Source organism: Herpailurus yagouaroundi, unplaced genomic scaffold (assembly GCF_014898765.1).
Source record: "Herpailurus yagouaroundi ecotype Mexico unplaced genomic scaffold, PumYag 198, whole genome shotgun sequence".
NCBI lineage: Eukaryota > Metazoa > Chordata > Mammalia > Carnivora > Felidae > Herpailurus > Herpailurus yagouaroundi.
The window spans coordinates 22,114,961-22,130,641 of NW_024412429.1; the positions used below are offsets into that span (position 1 = coordinate 22,114,961).

At 37.5% G+C, this 15,681-nt stretch overlaps 1 protein-coding gene across 6 annotated transcripts in view; it reads right to left on the bottom strand.

The window, feature by feature from the left end:
- Positions 1 to 15,681, bottom strand: part of UTRN (utrophin) — a 492,724-nt gene that overhangs the window by 277,156 nt on the left and 199,887 nt on the right. For all 6 annotated transcript variants that reach the window (XM_040448951.1, XM_040448950.1, XM_040448952.1 and 3 more), the window contains 2 exons: positions 8,174 to 8,324; positions 6,754 to 6,929 (listed from right to left, as the gene is read on the bottom strand). In XM_040448951.1, the coding sequence (XP_040304885.1) occupies positions 6,754 to 6,929; positions 8,174 to 8,324 (327 nt within the window). The remainder of the gene's footprint in view (positions 1 to 6,753; positions 6,930 to 8,173; positions 8,325 to 15,681) is intronic.

The window sequence follows — 15,681 nt, forward strand, 5'->3', positions numbered from 1 at the left end:
ACACATTCCATGCTCATGGATTGGAAGAAAAAAACAGTGTTAAAATATCTATACCACCCAAAGCAATCTACACATTTAATGCAATTCCTATCAAAATACCACCAGCATTTTCTGCAGAACTACAACAAACAATCCCAAAATTTGTACGGAACCACAAAAGACCCTGAATAGCCAAAGCAATCCTGAAAAAGAAAAGAAAAGCTAGAGGCATCACGATTTCAGACTTCAAGTTACATCACAAAGCTGTAGTCATCAAGACAGTATGGCACCAGCACAAAAACAGACATGTAGATCAGTGGCACAGAACAGAAAACCCAGAAATGGACCCACAACTATACGGTCAGCTAATCTTCAACAAAGTAGAAAAGAATGAAGACAGTCTCTTCAACAAATGGTGTTGGGAAAACTGGAGGGCGAGATGCAGAAGAATGAAACTGGACCACCTTCTTATATGATATGCAAAAATAAATTCAAAATGGATGAAAGGTCTAAATGTAAGATAGGAAACTACAAAATCCTACAGGAGAAAATAGGCAGCAATCTCTTTGATCTCAGCCAGAGAAACTTCTTATCAGACATGTCACCAGAGGCAAGGGAAACAAAAGCAAAAATGAACATTGGGACTTCATCAAGATAAAAAGCTTCTGCACAGAGAAGGCAACAATGAACAAAATTAAAAGGCAGCCTACAGAGTGGGAGAAGATATTTGCTAACGACATGTCTGATAAAGGGTTAGTATTAAAAATCTACAAAAACTTATCAAACTAAACACCCAAAAAGCAAATAATCCAGTTAAGAAATGGGCAGAAGACATGAATAGACATTTTTCCAAAGAAAACATACAGATGGCTAACAGACACATAAAAAGATGCTCAACATCACTCATCATCAGGGAAATACAAATCAAAACCACAATGAGATACCACACCACCCCTGGAAGAATGGCTAAAATTAACAATAAACAGGTGTTTGGCAAAGATGTGGAAAAAGGGGAGCCCTCCTGCACTGTTGGTGGAAATGCAAACTGGTGCACTCTGAAGAACAGTATGGAGGTTCCTCAAAAAACTAAAAACAGATCTACCAATACAATTCAGCATTTGCATATTAGGTATTTACCCAAAGGATACAAAAATACAAATTCAAAGGGTACATGCACCCTGATGTTTATAGCAGCATTATCAACAATAGCAAAGCTGTGGAAAGAGCCCAGATGTCCACCAACTGATGAATGGATAAAGATGATGTTGTGTGTGTGTATACATGCATGTACACGTACATGAAACACATTCATGTATATACATACACATACATACACACACACACACACTGAAATATTATTCAGCCATCAAAAAGAATGAAATCTTGCCATTTGCAACAACACAGATGGAGCTAGAATGTATTACACTAAGCAAAATAAGTCAATTAGAAAAAGACAAATATGATATGATTTCACTTGTAGAATTTAAGAAAAAAGATAGATGAAAATATGAGGGGGCGGGGAGAGGAGCAGAAAAAAACAAACTGCAAGACACTTAACAATGGAGAACAAACTGAGGGTTAACAGAGGGAGGTGGGTAGGAGATGGTCTAGATGGGTGATGGGGATTAAAGAGGGCACTTGTCAAGATGAGCACTGGGTGTTGTATATAAGTGATGAATCACCGAATTCTACTCCTGAAACCAATGTTGCACTATATGATGGCTAGCTAAAACTAAAAAAAAAAAAAAGAGAGAGAGAGAGAGTTGGAATTTATATTTCCAATGTTTCATAATCATGACTAACTCAGTATTTTGAAAATATATCTATGAAGGATATATTTTCTATGAAGGAAACTAACATCAAGCAATTTCAATAACATATTTGAGTCACAAAATTTTCATCCTCAAACTAGCTAAATATAATCTACCCTTTAAATGTTATCACTAAGAGTAAAAACAAGTTATAGATTTATGTTTAAACAGATAACAATTGCTCATTAAGGAATAACAGCATAAGTTGACAAACTGTACAAATACATAACTACAAGCACTCAATACAAAAACAAATTAAACTGTGTGCTATTCCTCAATGACTCTGATACCAGTACACACACAAGCTCCTAAAATTGCAAGGTGGCCCCAATTTAAGATAAGTTACAACCTGGAATGAAGTCAAACATGAATTTATGAAAATAATATTGCTTTAGTTAAAATATAAGATGTTGCAGAAGAGATTCATTATTCTTATCTCTTCCCAAAAATGAGTAAAATATGTATTAGCTTTACCTTGTTAGTTCCAGGAGGAATAATTACCACATTCCACAGAGATCCATTTGAAAATCTTTAGCAGAATTTCTGCTAGCATTGTTAATACCATGCCAGCAAACACATCTTTTGCCTTAAGAAGGCCTGGGAGCTAGATGATTTGCAAGCTAGAAGGACTCTCCATGAAAACTCATTAGCACGGCACACAAAACCCTATGGGACCTCAGCTTCCAATCCCAACCCCGGTTCTCAACAAAATACTAGCAAATCAAATCCAACAGTACATTAAAAGAATCATCCACCATGATCAAGTGGGATTTATTCCTGGGCTGCAAGGGTGCTCCAATATTCACAAATCAATCAACATGATACATCACATTAATAAAAGAAAGGATAAGAACTATGTGATCCTATCAATAGATACAGAAAAAGCATTTGACCAAGTACAACATCCATTCTTGATAAAAAGCCTCAACAAGATAGGGATAAAGGAAACATATCTCAAAATCATAAAGCCATATACAAAAAACCCACAGCTAATATCATCCTCAATGGGGAAAAACTGAGAGCCTTTCCCCTACCCTCAGGGACAAGACAAGGATGTCCACTCTCACCATTACTGTTAACATAGTACCGGAAGTCTTAGCCTCCGCAGTCATACAACAAAAGGAAATACAAGGCATCCAAATCAGCAAGGGGGAAGTCAAACTTTCACTATTTGCAGACAATATGATACTCTATATGGAAAACCCAAAAGACTCCACCAAAAAATTGCTAGAACTGACACACGAATTCAGTAAAGTCACAGGATATAAAATCAACATACAGAAATCTGTTGCATTCCTATACACCAATAGTGAAGCAGCAGAAAGGGAAATCAAGGATTCAACACCATTTATGGTTGCACCACAAACAAGATACCTAGGAGTAAACCTAACCAAAGAGGTAGAAGATCTGTACTTGGAAAACTATAAAACACTTATGAAAGAAACTGAAGAGAACACAAAGAAGTGGAAACACATGCTCATGGATTAGAAGAGCAAACATTGTTAAAATATCTATACCACCCAAAGCAATCTACACATTTAATGCAATTCCTATCAAAATACCACCAGCATTTTCTGCAGAACTACAACAAACAATCCCAAAATTTGTATGGAACCACAAAAGACCCCGAAAAGCCAGAGAAATCCTGAAAACGAAAAGAAAAGCTAGAGGCATCACGATTTCAGACTTCAAGTTACATCACAAAGCTGTAGTCATCAAGACAGTATGGCACCATCACAAAAACAGACATGTAGATCAGTGGCACAGAACAGAAAACCCAGAAATGGACCCACAACAACACAGTCAACTAATCTTCGACAAAGCAGAAAAGAATATCCAATGTAATAAAGACAGTCTCTTCAACAAATGGTGTTGGGAAAACTGGAGGCCAAGATGCAGAAGAATGAAACTGGACCACTTTCTTACACAATACACAAAAGTAAATTCAAAATGGATGAAAGATCTATATGTGAGACAGGAAACCACCAAAACACAAGAGGAGAATGCAGGAAGCAACCTCTTTGACCCCAGTCAGAAAAATCTTACTAGACACGTCTCCTGAGGCAAGGGAAACAAAAGCAAAAATGAACATTGGGACTTCATCAAGATAAAAAGCTTCTGCACAGGGAAGGAAACAATCAACAAAACTAAAAGGCAGCCTACAGAATGGGAGAAGATATTTGCTAATGGCATATCTGATAAAGGGTTAGTATTCAAAATCTATAGAAAATTTATCAAACTAAACAAACAACTCAGTTAAGAAACAGGTATTAGATATAATAGACACTTTTCCAAAGACATCCAGATAGCTAATAGACACATGAAAAGATGCTCAACATCACTCATTACCAGGGAAATACAAATAAAACAATCATGAGATATCAAAATGGCTTAACAACACAATAAACAACAGGTGTTGGCAAGGAGTTGGGGGGCGGGGCACGGGGAAGGGAGCCCTTGCACTCTTAGTGGGAATGCAAACTGGTATAGCCACTCTGGAGAACAGTATGGAGGTTCCTAAGAAACTAAAAATAGAACTACGCTACAATCCAGCATTTGCACTATTAGTTATTTACCCAAAAGGATACAAAAAACACAGATTCAAAGGGGTACAATGTACCCCAGTGTTTATAGCTGCATTATCAACAGTAGCAAAGCTGTGGAAAGAGCCCAGATGTCCATCAACTGGTGAATGCATAAAGAAGATGTGGTATATAGATATGTACACACACACACACACACACACACCCACACGCGCGCGCACACAGTGGAATATTACTTAGCCATCAAAAAGAATGAAATCTTTCCATTTGCAAGGACATGGATAGAGCTAGAGAGTATTATGCTACGCAGAATAAGTCAGAGAAAGACAAATACCATACGATTTCACTTGTATGTGGAATTTAAGAAATAAAACAGATGAACATAGGGGAAAAAAGAAAAAAGAGACAACCTAAAAAACATAGTCTTAACTATAGGGAGCAAACTGAGGGTCATGGAGAGGGTTTGGGGGGACTAAGTGGGTGATGGGCATTAAGGAGTGCATTTGCTGTGATGAGCACTGGGTGTTGCATGTAAGTGATGAATCACTAGATTCTACACCTGAAACTGATATTACACAGTATACTAACTGACTGTAATTTAAATAAAAACATGAAAAAAAATTCCATGCCCCATCACTGCTGCCTCTGTGACAACACAGTATCTCCTTAACAACATGCTTTTCAATCATACCATATCATTTGTCCTTTTGAATATTTTCTTCATCCTAATCTCTGAGTTCCTTAGAGGTTCAAAAGATATTGATCAAACCAATCAATCAATTACTGCCAAAACTCAGCAATAACATGCTTAGAGAATAAGTTTTCATTTCGCTTACTATTGTAAAAACTAGATATTTTGAGTGTTTACTATGAACAGTTTGCCATATCCTTTTCACAAACACTGTCTCATTTAATCCTCATAACACTCCTCTGAGAAGTTATCACAGCTCTTATTTACAGAGGAGGAAACTTGGCCAGAGAGCTGTGGTCTTCCGGGATTTGTTCACGCACGGTAGGTGAAAGCATAAGTTCGTGCTATCACCAACTTTCTGTGAGACCTAGACAAATTACTTAACCTCTCCCCTCTCAGCCTCAATTTCAAAAGCTATACAATGAACCTAAGAGTCCCCGCAGAAGAGAGTTGAGAAGATAAAATGAAACAATGTATGCCAGGTGCCAAATGTGGTCTCTACCACATGGCAATCTCTCAACCCAAAGGCAAAACCATTATTTGCCTCTGACCAAAACACACAAAACAATAGATGATGTTATTTTATAAAAAGCAGCCATAGGCCAAATAGTCATAGCTCCATATTTTATGTTCTATTTTACACTATAAAACTGGACTTGATAAAATGTTAGATTGGTCCATAACAAAACAATAGCTTATCACTAATATATCACCTACAAAATTAAAATTAGAAAAAAAAATTGGGGGCTTTTCAATCCAAAACTACCATCAACCTAAAAAGAAGATCATCAATGGGGTGAAATGTATTAAGCAAAGTAGAAATCATCCATTAAATCTTCAGCGTCTCAAAAATAACTTCAAATAATTTTAAAGCAATATATAAAATAATTTGTATGTTGAGTATTATATTCACTGGTAATCAAGCATTTTTGCAATCCGAAGACACACTAATAAAATCTGGGGCATTGTAACATAATCTGACACAAATCAGACAGTAATTCATTGTATTTATTATATTATGCAAATGAGGAACTATATTATTTACAAAGCACCAGCATATGTGGATGTAACACACCCTTAGACATTAAGAACAACCAAGTAAGAGGGATTTCAGAGAAGACCCCGAGGCCCCATCAGGAAGTGGGTGAGTGAAATGTCTGACCCTGAACCCAGATCTTCAGTCTGCAAGTCCAAGGTATTCCTGACCTAGTTCAAGTTCCTTCCACACAGTTGCCATATCATAATAAAATGTCAGAAATGAGAGGAATAAAGATATTTTTCATACATATCACATCTGAGTAGAAATGTGAGACTTTACAGGTAGCCTAAAAATACAGTAAGAGACAACATTCTAAAAATATAGAACATCACTGGGGCGCCTGGGTGGCTCAGTTGGCTAACCATCTGCCTCTTGATTTCAGCTCAGGTCATAATCCCAGCATTGTGGGATCAAACCTGCATTGGGTTCCTCAACACTGAGCATGGAGCCTGCTTAGGATTCTCTCTCTTTCTCTCCCCCTGTCTCTCTCTGTCACTCATGCTCTCTCTCTCTCTCTCTCTTAAATAAAAATATATATATAGAACATCACAGCGGAGGTCTTAAATGTCACTACAACTCGTATAGTGATATCAGATAATAGAGGAATTTTGAACTCATCTAACTGTATCTTAAAAGGCTCTGCCAAAATATCTTTATCCCTGTGCCCTTGAGTTATCACCGCTACATCACCTTGGCCGCCGGTCCTTCACTTCCGCAAAGATCACACTCCAGCGCTGGTTTAAACCTGCCAGCTTGTCTTTCAAGAAGCTTCCATCTGTGGGGGAGAGTTTCTGTACAATCCCATCCCCAGTTCTGTTTAGGGCTGCAAAACTGGGCTGGTGGCTGCTGATTCCCTCTTCGAGTTCCTGTAACAGAGTATAACTCAAGATTAACTCCACAACTGAACTATGCAGTGAATCCACAAAGGTACTATGGCATCAGTTTAAGTGTTAAGAAAAACAAAGTCCTGGAAGAATATTTTATGTTCATGAAAAAGGCGTTTTAAAACACTTTACTTACATCTCAATGAACACGCGAAATGAAATCAATTTTGAAATCTAACCCATTCTCATGAGTGCCATCAAGCAAAATATACTGAAAGAGGATAGCCTAATAACATAAAATAAGCAACAGCTGTTTACACTGAAAGCACAAGCATCAGAAATCTGTTGCATTTCTATACACCAATAATGAATTTTGTTTGAGTAAAGTAGATGGTTTGTCTTCCTTCAAATATGTGCTTGAAAGCATTTCTAAATACAATGTGTGTGTGTGTGTGTGTGTGTGTGTGTGTGTGTACCTCCACATACCCTTATGTCCTACCATACGCAAGTAAATGTCAATGTGTATTTCATTGAGACACTGCTTCACGAGTCGGTAAATTTTTAAGCAATTAAAAAAGGATATTTTAAAGTCAAATGTGAGCACTTATCTATAACCCACAAAATAAGAAAAATGCATTAACATGTTTATGAAAGAAAAAGCATTTTCTAACTTCTCATGAGCCTTCTACATAAAGTATATTTTAAAGATTTAATAAAAGAATGTATTTTAACAATGGTAAACTGAAATTCTGCTTGCTTTTGACTATTATTTTTAAAGACCCGTTATCAACAGAACTGATTTAACTATTGTGATATATTTCCCAAGACTGCATTCGACTCACATGAGCAGCAGCCCTGACACAGCTCAAGAATAATTTACTTGTACGAAAATTATCGATACAAAGAAAAATAAGATGTCTAGTGTTTAAGCACAGATAACAGAGGTGACGTATGCAGATATCTTTCTGTCCTTGATAAAGCCTTACGTACAAAATTAACAAATGTTTTGAATATAAAATTTTAATAAAATTGTGTTTTACATTAACCACTAAAGAGCATCTTTTATTTAAATTTTTAAAGTCCTAATTAAAGACTGTGAATACCAATTTTTCTTAGACCTTTGAAAATGGAAAGTAGAACTGGGACAAAAATTACAGGTTGACTAAGTACTCCTGAAAAGTTAACATGATTTGCCCTGACTTTCCAAATCAGTCTTAAATGTCCCATACTGAAAAAAATATGCCACCTTCTGAGCAGACCCGTATCCTCGGATGGAAAGCACTCACCTGCTGGTGCATCCTGGCTTTCTCCAAGTCCAGGCCACCATCGGGAGCAAAGGTTTCAGCCAGTAACTCTTCAGCCTCTGTTAGCCACTGTGTGAGGTCATTAAGGTCACAGTGGAACTGTCTCCATTCTTCCATAGACCTATCAAAATAACTAGAGGACAAGAAACAAAATAGGTTTTCAAACTTTCCAGGACTGTCTAGAAATAATTTTTCTTTTTTTTTTAATTTTTTTTAATGTTTTTATTTATTTTTGTGACAGAGAGAGACAGAGCATGAGCAGGGAAGGGGCAGAGAGAGAGGGAGACACAGAATCAGAAGCAGGCTCCAGGCTCTGAGCTGTCAGCACAGAGCCCGATGTGGGGCTCGAACCCACAGACTGTGAGGTCATGACCTGAGCCGAAGTCGGACGCTTAACCGACTGAGCCACTCAGGTGCCCCTAGAAACAATTTTTCTAAAGAGGCAATTGAAATCTCATTTAAATTGAAAGTCTCACAACAAGTGAGTTCACAGCTCACCACTCCCATAAGATCAGTTTTCACAAAGGACTACAGTTAAAGATTTCTCTTAGAGAAACATGCACCATACCAAGGGCAATCCTGCCCCTCTCTCTCTTAACATGTATGCACACATGCACACACACTAGGCAGCTTTTCAACTGAAAAGACAGACTGCTCCAGCTTGGAAAATCGAGGTTGATTAGCTGTAGCCATGCTAACCTACCCAACTTTAAACACTTAACATGTTAAATACCATGAAGTGTAAAATATGACGAATCACTCTATTCTCTTAGGAAAAAAATATGTTTTACTGCCAGAACACTCAGTTCCTAGCTAGAACAAAACCCAAAAGGCCAAAACACTTCAAAATTTCCTTGCACCCCATTATCACTGTGTTATAGACTGCTTGTGTCCCCCCAAATTCATATGCTGAAGTTCTAGTTCCACAACATGACTATATTTGGAGAAAGAGGGCCCTTAAGGAGGTAATTAAGGTTAAATGAGGTCACAAGAGCGGAGCTCTAATCCCGTTAAGACTGGTGTCCTAATAGGAAGAGAAATAAGCACCAGAGATTGATCTTTCTCTCCTCTCTCTCTCTCTCCCTCACTCTTTCTCTCTCTCATTTTGCAACAACACAAAGGAAAGGCCTTGGAAGGACACAGTGAGAAGCTGACCATCCGCAAGCCAGGAAGAGAGGCCTCATTAAACGCTAACCCTGCTGGCACCTTGACCTTATACTTTCTGTCTCCAGAACTGAGAGAAATGTGTTTGTTGTTTAAGGCACCCCGTCTGTGGTATCTTATGATGGCAGCCCTAGCCAACTAATACACTCTGGGCAATGACTACTCTGGAGCGTCCCCTTCATTTGAACAGAATGGAAGTGTCTACAAAGCCCAGGTTAGTCAATGAGACACAGGGCTATCGAAATTCCTATTTAAACCTAACTTCTGGGGCACCTGGGTGGCTCGGTTGAGCGTCCAACTCCTGATTTTGGCTCAGGTCACGATCTCAGGATCGAGTCCCCAGTTGGGCTCTGCACTGAGCATGGAATCTGCTTGAGATTCTCTCTCTCTCTCTCTCTCTCTCTCTCTCTCTCTCTCTTTCTCACCCCCCTGCCTCTCCCCCTCTGCTCACCCTCTAAAATAATAAATAAGCAAATAGCTTCTTTAAAAGCAAGATAGGGGCGCCTGGGTGGCGCAGTCGGTTAAGCGTCCGACTTCAGCCAGGTCACCATCTCGCGGTCCGTGAGTTCGAGCCCCGCGTCAGGCTCTGGGCTGATGGCTCGGAGCCTGGAGCCTGTTTCCGATTCTGTGTCTCCCTCTCTCTCTGCCCCTCCCCCGTTCATGCTCTGTGTCTCTCTGTACCAAAAATAAGTAAACATTGAAAAAAAAATTAAAAAATAAATAAATAAAAGCAAGATAAAGTCACACTCCACTGCTTGTCATATTTGGAACACATAAAATAAATACAAAAAGGAAAGCTTTGTTGGATTAGGATCCTAAATTTCCTTGTGCCTTTTTTTTTAGAGTAGTAGTGCTAGGAGAGATTTAAATGATATCCCTAAGATTTTAACAATATTAATAAAATTTTTATTTCGTGTAATAAAAAACTAATATTATTTTCAAAAAATAATAAAATGGTCCCTGGCATCACTAACTCCTAAATAAAGTTTATATTTTCTTTTTCCACGAAAATCATTTTGAAAACTCAGTTAATATCTGTTGAGTGCCCACAGGGAAGGAACATTCTATTAGGCACTACAAAAATAAGAACACTTCAAACAAACACTGTGAGAAGATACAGAGACAATCTTCACTACTTTTCACAAAACTATACAAAAACTAAATAACCAACATAGAATTCCAACTTTTCAGATGCTGCAATAACGAACAGAAAACATTGCTAAAAAGTCTTCCTCAAAGATCTGAACACCTGGAGTATATAAACATTACATTTGGTAAAGATCATTATCACTGCAAAAAGAACATAACTTGAAAATAAATCTAAGCAACATAGCTATGGATTAAATAAGAAAAAGTCAAAAGAAAGGGAGATGCATGCTCAGGAAGGTCTTGCAAAGCCATCACCTCCGCTCTAACCCAGCCAGCTCAGATGGAAGACAGCACAGTATTGTGAAAGGCTGTCAACTTCCAGAGAATCAGACTCGAAGTTCCAGCCTTAATGCATGCTTGGTTTAGATCTGAACTATAAACATATGAGTTTGCTAATCTCTAATATTTCAATGGCCTTGCCAACTTCCCCCAAAAGTCATCTCACCACCAATGTACCCTGTCTCTGCTAATGGTACCACCACCTACCTTAGGTCCTCAAGCCAAAGACTTGAGGCTCATTTTTTACTCCTCCCTCCTCCTACTCCAACATCCCACCAATCGCCACATTTTACTGACTCAACTATTTAATTCTCAAATTTTCCTTTAGTTTCCACTTCCATAGCTACTATCCTAATCAAGTTATCATCCTGTGACCAGCATAGATAGGTCTTCTAGCGCTCAGTCTTGTCCTCTACCAATGCATTCTGCAATCAGCAAACTGTCATTCCCTTGTTAAAATACTGCAATGGCTCCCTATTGTTCTCACAGTAAAATACAAACTACAGCTGACCCTTGAACAACACGGCTGAACTACACAGGTCCACATACACATGGACTTTTCCTATAAATACTGAAATGTGTTTTCTCTTCCCTATAATTTTAATAACATTTTCTTTTTCCTAGCTTACTTTATTATACAAATACAGTATATAATACATTAAACATACAAAATACATGCTAATAGACCATGTTATCGGTAAGGCTTTTGTCAACAGTAAGCATGTTACCATTAAGGCTCTGCCCAACAGTAAGGATCAGTAGTTAAGTTTTGGGGGAGTCAAAAGTTATATACAGATTTTCAGCTACATGAAGGGGGGGGGGTCAGTGCTCCTACCTCCATATTGCTCAAGGGTCAACTGTACTTAACATGATACCCAAGGTCCTTCTAATATAGTCCCTTTTGGACTTTTTGGTTTCATCTCTCTGAGTTCTAACTCTGCTGGACTATTTCCATATCCTTAACAGCACAGCACTCTCTCTTTTTATCTATGACAGTTGCAATGTTGTGTTCCTTCTATTCCTTCACCTAGGTAACCTCACAATCTCCAAGAAGACTTCCCAGATCCTTCAGGGTGCCGAGCAAGGCCTCTTGTATTGTCCCCATCACAGCACTATGCACTACTTAACAAGTGTTTGTCTATAGTTTTCTACTATATACATTTGGACCCCAGGAAAGAGACTATATATATTTAGTACATCTGCCTTATAATCTTTTATAACTACTTACACATAGCTGCATGTGCCTTGAATTAGTCAACACTCAATAAATATTGGTCAAACAGATGGTGCATGGATAGATGGATAGACAAGCACATAAAGGTAGGTGACTGGGTTAAGTCATAAAATTGAATTTCAAAAACTTTTTAGACAATAGAAAAAGAATGATAAAATTAAGAAGGAAAACTGTTCCTTGTAGAAGATGGAATTCTGAGTAAGAATTAGAAACTAGGAAGGAAAAGAAAACAAAGTAAATTTTAATCTAGTTTGTGTGAAATGAATGAAGGAACCTTTTTTGAGCAACATAGACAGGGTATAAAAAATTAGGCCATATGGATAACACTGTTAAAAACCTTCTAAATTCAAGACGAAAGGTCTGAACTTTGTCCTTATACCAGTGAAAGCCACCAAAGGAAATACAGAGGATGAGTACCTGAGAAGACATTCTTAAGAGAGAAGATAACTTAAGGACCCAAAGATCCAAGATGAGAAGGAAGAAATAACTGGTTGACATAAAGGGAAGAAATTCTTCCAGGAAAAGGGAGCTCCATTATTTGTCTACGATGGTTGTAAAATTACTTATTTGGAAAAATATGAAACTAATACCATGCACCAGTGTAAAGTAGGCATAAGGGAGTTCTCAAAGTAAGATGGTATATTTTCATGGTTTTTCTCTCACTTTTACTATAGGCCAACAAAATTTGAAAAGTTTGTGGAGTTTTTCCCATAGATTAGTTTTATCTCTATTTTTGTTTAAGCTATTTAAATTTAGTTAGTTAACATATAGTATAATAAATCAGAGAAAGACAAATAACATATGATTCCACTCATACATGGAATTAAAGAAACAAAACAGATAAACATAGGGGAAAGAAAAAAAGAGAGACAGAGGCAAACCATAAAATAGACTCATAACTACAGAGAACAAACTACTGAGGGTTGCGGGGGGCGTCAGGGGGAGTTGGGCAGGGGGATGGGCTAAATAGGTGATTGGTATTGATGAGGGCACTTGTTGTGATGAGCACCAGTTGTTTATGTAAGTGATGAATCACTCAATTCTACTCCTGAAAAAGTTTGAAAGTTTTATAGACCAAATGGCACAGGGAGCTGATATAGATTAATGGACTTGGTGGTCACCCTCATGTGATTATAACTGATAACTGAAACCATGAAAAGTACAGGATGTTTGCCATTGTCTTGATAGTTTACAAAAAAAAATAGAATAGAAAGAAATTCTCACTTAGTGCTTGTGAAAGGTGGATAAATGTGGATAGAGAAAAATAAACATTTAGGATAGATGACCAAAGTTGAAAGAGAAAAACAAAAATTAAGAATAAGAGGGGCACCTGGGTGGCTCAGTCGGCTGAGCATCCGACTGTGGCTCAGGTCATGATCTTACGGTTCATGAGTTCGAGCCCTGCGTCAGGTTTGCTGTTGTCAACACAGAGCCCACTTCAGATCTTATGTCCCCCCTCTCTCTGCCACTCCCCCATGCGCACACACACTCTCTCCCTCAAAATTAAATAAACATTTAAAAATACTAAGAATAAGAAGATAATGCATCCAAGTGCTGGGATGAATAATAGAGGTAACCTTTTAGCAAATATAATCAAGTTAACAAAGAAAACAAAATAATAAACGTTGTGATAGATTACACTCTCCTAGAATAAAAAATATATTTTGGTGCCTAAACTTTTGAAACTTCCCAATGAATAAACTATTTTCTAAAAGGTAACATTTTTGTAATCAAGAAAATGGCAGAACTTCTGCCATCAGCATTACTAATCAACAATGTGCTTGAAGTTCTACCATATTAGCCAAATGCATATATGCAAACAGGAAACTTTTTTTTAAAAAGAAGAAAAAATGATCATTATATACAATTGATGTGTCAATATACTACAAAGGTCAACACAATCAAGTTCATACTCACACACATATGCACACAGAGTGCAGAAGAAAGCTACTGCACACAAATTCGAAAATAACAAACAAGAAAAGCATAATCCTGGATAATGGGAAGCAACCAAGTTGAACAGCACAAAGAAAAAAATAATAATACATTTGATCTTAGCCAAAAGGCTGAGAAGTGATAAAAATAAAAATAATAATAATAATAATAATGAAACTAGTTTAGGGGAACTCTGAAATATCATCAAGTGTAATACATTCACTTGATGAATGGGATCCCAAAATTAGAAGACAGAAAGAAGGGCACAGAAAATTATGGGAAGAAATAATAGCTGAAAGCATCCCTAACAATGGAAAGGAAACAGACATCCAGGTCCAGGAAATCAGAGAGAGTCCCAAACAAGATATACCCACAAAAACAAATGATAAAGAGAGACTCTTAAAAGCTGTAAGAAAAAGCAAACAGTTACATACAAGGGAAATCCATATAGCTATCAACTGATTTTTCCACAGAAACTTTGCTAGCCAGAAGCCAGTGGCATGATATATTCTAAATGCTAAAGGGAGAAAATCTACAATCAAGAATACTCTATTCAGCACAGTTATTATTCAGAATTGAAGGAGAGATAGAGTTTCTCAAACAAAGTTAAAGGAGTTCCTCATCATTCTCCAGTTGGAAAAAAATGGCCACAACCAGAAAAGTAAGAAAATTATGGGGGGAAAAAAAAGTCACTAGTACAAACAAGCATATAGTAAAGACCTAAATGTGAGACCTGAATCCATAAAACTCCCAGAAGTAACATAGGCAGTAACCTCCTAGACACTGGCCTTAGCAACATATTTATTGATATGTCTCCTCAGGCAAGACAAAAAATAAAAAAGCTAAAATATCCTACTGGGGCTATACCAAAATAAAAGGTTTTTGCATAGCAAAGAAAACCATCAACAAAACAAAAGAAACAACCCAGTGAATGGGCAAAAATATTTGTAAATGATACATCCAATAAGGGGTTATTATCTAAAATATGTAAAGAACTTATACAACTCAACCCAAAACAACAAATAATCCAATTAAAATGGAGAAGACCTGGGGTACTTGGATGGCTGAGTCAGTTAAGTGTGCGACTTCAGCTCAGGTCATGATCCTCACGGACCATGGGTTCGAGCCCCACATTGGGCTCTGTGCTGACAGCTCAGAGTTTGGAGCCTGCTTTGGATTCTGTATCTGTCTCTCTGCCCTTCCCCCACTCACGTTCTGTCTCTGTCTGTCTCTCTCAAAAAATAAATAAACATTTTAAAAAATGTGTTTTTAAATGGAGAGGACACGCATAGACATTGTTCCAAAGAAGACATACAGAGGGCCAACAGACACATGAAATATTGTTCTATATCACTAGCAGGAAAATGCAAATCAAAACCACATGAGATATCATCTCATACCTGTCAGAATGCCTAATACCAAAAAGACAAGATATAACAAATGTTGGAAAGAATGCGGACAGGAGGAAACCCTCATACACTATTGGTGAGAATGTAAATTGGTGCAGCTATGGAGTATGGAGGTTCCTCAAAACTTAAAAACATAAATACTATAGGATCCAGGAATTCCACTACTGGATATTTACCCGAAAGAAATGAAAATACTAATTTGAAAAGACATATGCATGCCTATGTTTGTTGCAGCATGATTTATAATAGCCAAGATATGGTAGCAACATAGATGACCATCAAGAGATGACTAAAGAAGATGTGGTGTATGTACAATAGAA